At 41.3% G+C, this 6,513-nt stretch overlaps 1 protein-coding gene across 2 annotated transcripts in view; it reads right to left on the bottom strand.

The window, feature by feature from the left end:
• Window positions 1-590: 590 nt before the first annotated feature.
• The window catches only part of MYO18B (myosin XVIIIB), a 316,003-nt gene continuing 310,080 nt past the window's right edge, over window positions 591-6,513 (bottom strand). Inside the window, exon 43 of one of the 2 annotated variants that reach the window (XM_054675972.2) lies at window positions 591-1,302. Coding sequence is in view for 1 of the 2 variants with exons in the window: in XM_054675975.2 (XP_054531950.1) it covers window positions 1,296-1,302 (7 nt within the window). In the remaining variant the exon portion in view is untranslated. The remainder of the gene's footprint in view (window positions 1,303-6,513) is intronic. The other variant, XM_054675975.2, reaches the window with a different exon arrangement.

Raw genomic sequence — 6,513 nt, 5'->3', positions numbered from 1 at the left:
GTGATGACATGCTTGCTACTTATCTGCTCTCCCTCTGATAGGTGCTCAACTATTACTTGCTGAAGCTGAGTGTGACATAAAGAGCTCAGAACCCAGAATTTTAAAAACTAGCATTTAAAATCAGTGTTACTGCTAATTAACTAGGTTGATACTGAGCAAGTTTCTAGCCCTCTGTGGGTCTCCATTACCTTAACTATTAAGGGAAGAGTTGAGACCAAAACAACAATACTTAACCTAAAGCCTCCAACCTTGCAAAAGCTTGTGAAGAAACTGATGGGCATTCCCCCAAATGAGTGTCAATATTTCAAAAAAACCAATAGAAAAACTGTAGCATGGTTAAAAATAACTTTGTAAAGGCAATGTCCTTTTGAAGCTAAATCCAAAAAAAAAAAAAAAAAAGTGACTTTGCAGTCAGATAAATCTGAGTTTTGAACCTAGTTTGGTAAGTTACAGAACTCCTCTGTGCCTCTGTTTCCTGAACTGTGAAATAAAGACAACTTTATGACAGTCTCATAAGGATTAAGTAAGATAAGCATTGTAAATCCCTCATCTGGGCTTTAGTAAGCACCCAATAAAATCATATTATTATTGATATTATGATTATTTTAGATGAGACAGGCCACTTATCTTTTAGAGGCATCGTATTAACTGAGTGATCATTCGTTATATAGATCTGTGGTTATTCTGTGGGAAACATATCCTTTTTTTTTAGATGATCAGAGCAGTTTAGTTTGCTGGCTGCATCCTTTAGAACAAGGGACCCTAGGGAAAGAGGGGAACATATCAAAGAGTCTTCTGATGTGGAAAAGGCCGGGAACCCAGGGGACGGTTGTCCTCTGAAGCCCTTTCTTATTTTGAACGTCTGCACTCCTCCAAATGCCAGAAATGTGTCTCTACAGGGCTTGGTACACAGGAGGCTTTCCTGATGGGAGGTGAAGCCATTCTGAGATTTTCTGTACTATTCTGTGACTCAGTGTACAGTTCACGTCCCCTGTCGGGCCAATTACCGACTTAAAATGTTGTTAGGAAAAGGCAGGCACGTTCATTATGTAGCAGTGAGCGCCCGGGCCCACTGGTTTTCTATTTATGCTGTTTGAAAAAGCCATTCTTTCCTAGTCCTTTGAATGTGCATGTCACCAAAAGGCTCCCAAATCACAGATTCTTCCCTGGTAGCTGTCCATCTCCCATTTCTCTGCCCATCCATCACCTTCTTCCACTCTGCAGGGGTCGGGCAAGACAGGAATTGCAAGGAACGAAGAGCTGAGTAGGAGTGGATGTTGTTGTTGGCAGAAATGTTACTTCCTGTGAGAAGGAAGAGAATAGAATAAAATGAGGCAGGAATTAATTGATCAAGTTAGATTCTTGTGGCTCAAATTGATGGGAGATCACAGGATGCCATACCTTGGTTAATTTCAATGAAGAACTTGAAACCATCAAATAAACCAACAGGTCTCCTTTGTGGAAGGTAGACAGGACCAGGAGTGAGGATACCTGGGTTCTAGTTAGGGCCCGTTTGACCTTGAGCAGGCCATCAAACCTCTCTAGCTTCCAACCTTTTCTTCTGCAAATTGAAATTGATTGATAAGATTTTCATTATGTTTCCATCCAGCACCTATAATTCATGGATATTTTATTTTATGAACTGAAAGTGGTTGAGAAACTGAGTTCTTTGGAGGGTTCCTATTTTGGCTTTATATAGACCCAGTCTCAGTACTTACAAGAGCTCAACCAGCTACGGCTGAGGATTTCAAAAATTTGAATACACTTTGGATAAATCTATATTTGTTGGAGGACAGAACTTAAAACTTCAGCAACCTGGAATACTATTTATTCATCTGGTCAATTAATCTTTCTTTAAAATTCTGTAATAAATATTTTATTGCAAGAAATACATACATAGGCACTTTTTTTTTATTAATCCAAGTCTGCTATCAATCAGGAAACAGATTAATGCTTTTGCTTTGCTTTTCCTAAGCAAGCAGAATGAGCTCATCTCAGGCGAAGGATTAGTTCCTCCAGCAGTGTGCAGTCTTTTCTGCATCTTCAAGCCAGTTTGACATCTAAAGTCCTTGCCTCATTAGGTGCCTGCTGTTTAGTAAACCAGTCTTTTACTGTCTCCTACACTGGCTCTCCTAATTTTGTTTTTCTTTATTTTTTCTCTCTCTCTTTTAAAAAAATCACTTGCTCTTAAGTATAGGGCACAAGGTTTCCAGAAGGAAGCTTAGGAAGCCTAGATTTCTTGATAAGGTAAAATACAACTCCTGTCCCTCCTGCCTCTCCTCTTGCCTCATGATAAACCAGAAAGATAAAGAGTTTCAAAGTGGTTTGTTCTCTTTTCAAACACCACTTTCCACGATGGCTTTTCCCCTCCAGTCCAAAGGGAATTGTTTTCCTTTCTCCTTTTCAGGGAAGCCATCAGCATCCCAGTATTTACTGATTTAATATGACAAAGGTCTCCTTAGCAACCTCATTCTCACCGGATTAGAGTAGACAGGCCCTCTTCAATGCTCCAGGTCTTGCAAATCCCAGCCAAGACCAGAACATGGCTCTTTCCAACCTTGGTAAATGGAATATAATGAGGTTATACTTAAAAGCCCGAGATAGATGATAGTTTCTCCCCAAGTAACAAGGGAAGGTTGTCATGCTACAGAGTGGTCCTCTTTAACCAAGGGCTTGGTGGATAGAGGATCATATCAATCCCATCCTTAAATGAACTTAGTGTTTTAAAGAGAAAAAACACCAGGCTCTATACAATGCTTACCTCTCAGCTTTTGGTTGAAGCTGCAGATAATAATAAACAAAAGCTCCCAGTGTGGTGTCTGGCACACAGGAGGCAGTCACTAATGAAGCCTGAGGGGTGTGAAGATCTACTAGACTGTGCTGTCTAAGAAGACAGGCGGCCAGTCTGCTTTATTCAGCATCGATGTTGAGCATGCTGTCTGATGCTTGAAAGTTTATGTTGCTTAAATGCACTTTATATCTGGGATCCTCAAGATCCCAGATGAGTTAAAAATCACATCATCACCCTATGTTTCGCAGATGAAAAGTGAGATTCAGAGGCACAGTCTCTGGACTAAGGTTCCACAGTCAGTGGCAGAGCCAGGCTGTGTCCCCAAGTCCCATCGACATTGGTGCCAAAGCTCTAGACCACTCTATTAAACCGTCTCTATAAACAGTAGCTCTTTCTCTGGGCTCTGTGAGGAAAAAAATCAAGGCTCAGTTCCTCTCCAGTGCTCTCAGCTCTGTTTATCAACCAACTTGGAAGAAGCAATTGCAATGAGGAGATTCCTCTCAAGGAACATACAATGTCCTTGTTGCTTTGAAATTTTGTAACTCCACCTCATCCCGTGCTCCCTGGAAGTTGCCTACAAATTTGAAGCCTGAATGATCCCAGGTTCAACACAGCTTGTTCTCGTTCACAGAGGAGAGCTCACTTTCTGTTGCTTCTCTGACATATGTTTATCCAAATTAATCATAGTAACAGGGGATTGTACATCTCTGGCATGGGGCTCTGCTGCTGGGGCAGATTTTCTTGGCAGGGAAACTGAGCGGGCACACAGGACTTGCAAAAGGGGTGGGCTCAGAGCTAATTTAATTGAGCTCTGGTAAGAAACTGTCAGCCCCTTTCCACAGGGCAAGGATTATGGAATAAGAAGGAGGTAAAAATGCAGAAAGCAAGTGATACAACAGAACTCTGTCCTGGGGCTGCAGGATTTATTCATGTTCCTGGGACTCCTTGCTCTGGGCTGATGCTAAGCAGTGGCCTGGGAAAATAGCAGTCACCCAGACTAGAAACCCCAGAGGCATCCAGGCATCCTCTCCTTTTCTCAGCCTCCACATCCAATTAGTTTCTAAGTCCTTTCATAGCCCTTCCTGTTGGCCCGAGTTCACCCATTATCATCTCTTACCTAGACTTTTTCATCAGTGTTTCCATTGTCCTCCAACCCCTCCCAGTTCTCCTTTCTGTTGCATCATCTCTTTTGCAGCTGGTGTGATTTTTTTAGAAGGGAAATCTACTCAGAACCCATCAAAGATTTCTCACATCTTTATCATAAAACCAAATCTGGAAGCCTGGCATTCAGATTCCTTCATAGCTAGTCCGGGTCTGATTCTGTGGTCTCATCTCTTGGCACCCAGACTCAGTCTCTTGAGCATCAGTAGACTTCCTCAACTCCATGTCACTGGGTCTTGTTTCCTTTACCTACAAATGCACTCCAGCCCTGATCACCCTTATGCAATTCCTAGGAGTTAATGCTTCATTGTTTCCCAAGGGATGCAATCTAGCTCTCTAGGAAAATTTTTAGGCAACTATGAATTTGGGGTTCACTACCAAAGGGCTCAAACATATATTTGAGGACAAATTAAGAACACCCTTGCATTAATATAGATTACAGTAATAAGACGGTGACCAGGATGATAGGGGATTCAAGCACGGGCTTTTGAAATAGACATGGGTGTAAGTTCCAGCCCTGGCACCAGCCATGAGGCCAGGAGCAAAAAATGCTGAACCACTTTCCTCTGTTTTTTCCTCTGTAAAATAGGTATAGTAATATTACCTACCTTACTTTTTAATTAGGTAAAACATCTAATGCTGTATCTTTCACAGAAATGTGTTTAACAAGTAGTAGCAGTGATGATGAGGATGGTTGATGATGATGACAGTGATATTAGCATAACCCAAGCACATTTCGGAGTACTACATGGTCCAGTTTTGGAGGAACGTGACATTCAAAGAATCAGTCTAGCAGCCAAAAGGCACTAAAAGGCATTTCCAATATTAATCTTAAAAAGACACCCAATTTGGCCGGGTGCGGTGGCTCACGCCTGTAATCCCAGCACTTTGGGCGTTCGAGGCGGGTGGATCACGAGGTCAGAAGATCGAGACCATCCCGGCTAACACGGTGAAACCCCATCTCTACTGAAAATACAAAAAAAAAAAAAATTAGCCGGGCGTGGTGGCAGGCGCCTGTAGTCCCAGCTACTCAGGAGGCTGAGGCAGGAGAATGGCATGAACCCGGGAGGCAGAGCTTGCAGTGAGCCGAGATCGCGCCACTGCACTCCAGCCTGATCGACAGAGCGAAACTCTGTCTCAAAAAAAAAAAAAAAAAAAAGACACCCAATTCATAACTCACAACATATGTTTAAAGCCTCCTTTTCCAATACCTCTTATCCTTCCATACAGTAGCAGCTTCAAAGTGATTCCCTTCCTAACCTCTCCACAATTCTCAACTCTTAATCAAAAACTCAGCAAGCTGCCAACTTTTCCTCTTCTTTCTTTCTTGTTCTTTTCATCTGTGGACTAAATCTCTCCACTCCCACCCCTTGGTTTCTCACCCCTCATGAATTTTCCTTTTTGCATAATAAATGTCTGGTGGGGATGATGGGAATGCTGAGTGAACAATGAAAACATTTTCCTTAGTAGGGGAAGGGAGGGAAGGAGTGAGAATATCCATCCATTAATCCCAGTGTTTCTGTTAAAACAGCAACAGGCCAACCTATAAAATGACACAAACACTAAATTGCTGAATTGCCACCATTATCTTTGGTAACCAGCCCAATAAATTGGGATGACCTTTCTTAGTCGACAAGAAGATAATGTATGAAATTATCAATACCGTCTCAAAACAACCTGCAGCCAAGTTGGAGGGAATCCCATCCTCCAACCTGTGCCTTTAACCCCTAAAAAGCCAACCCACAAAACAGCCAGCAACAGACACTGGGGAGGTTTAGAATAGTGAAAAACCACACCCAATTTCCATTCCAGTAAAGTCTACTAAAACAACAAGAAGAAAAATACACCTTTCAACATAGCACTTGCCTTTAAAAATTCCTTCCACAAATGACCTCAAACGTATATCCAAAGATGCATATGCAAGGATATTCATTACAACATGATAGAAGCAAAAGGCTAAAAACAATCCAAGTGTTCATCCAGGGGGACTGGTTAAAAAATGATGGTATATTCATGCAATGGCATATTACGGTGGTATTTTTGTGCTAATACAGAAAGATCCTCAAAATACGTTTTTAAGTGCAAAAAGTAACGTGTAGAAACATTTATTTAATATCCTCAAATTTGTGTTTGTAAAATTCACACAAATGCATACATTTGTAAGACACATACCTTTAAAAAATTGTGCATTTTATATTCCTGCTTGTCCATGCATTAAAAATATATCAGGAAAGATAACAAGAAATCACTGGGAATGATTACCCATGGGGAATAGGGCCAAGGGTAGAAGTAGGAAGGAAACATTTTTCACTGCATGTCTTTTTATACTTCTTTTTTCACAGGCAAGTCTTACTTTATAATGAAATTTTTAGGAAGAAAATTGCACTCACTTGGAGACAGACTTGGATTCAAATCCCATCTCTTTCCTTATTAGCTATGTGACTTGGCAAAGCATTTCACTGCTCAGACCTCTGGTTTCTCACTGTAAAATGGGACCAATTACAGGAGATCGAGACCATCCTGGTTAACACGATGAAACCCTGTCTCTACTAAAAATACAA

The sequence above is a fragment of the Pan troglodytes genome, chromosome 23 (genome assembly GCF_028858775.2).
Source record: "Pan troglodytes isolate AG18354 chromosome 23, NHGRI_mPanTro3-v2.0_pri, whole genome shotgun sequence".
Taxonomy (NCBI): domain Eukaryota; kingdom Metazoa; phylum Chordata; class Mammalia; order Primates; family Hominidae; genus Pan; species Pan troglodytes.
The sequence above is the reverse complement of the archived record's forward strand: the minus strand, read 5'-3'. Positions and strand labels throughout refer to the sequence as shown.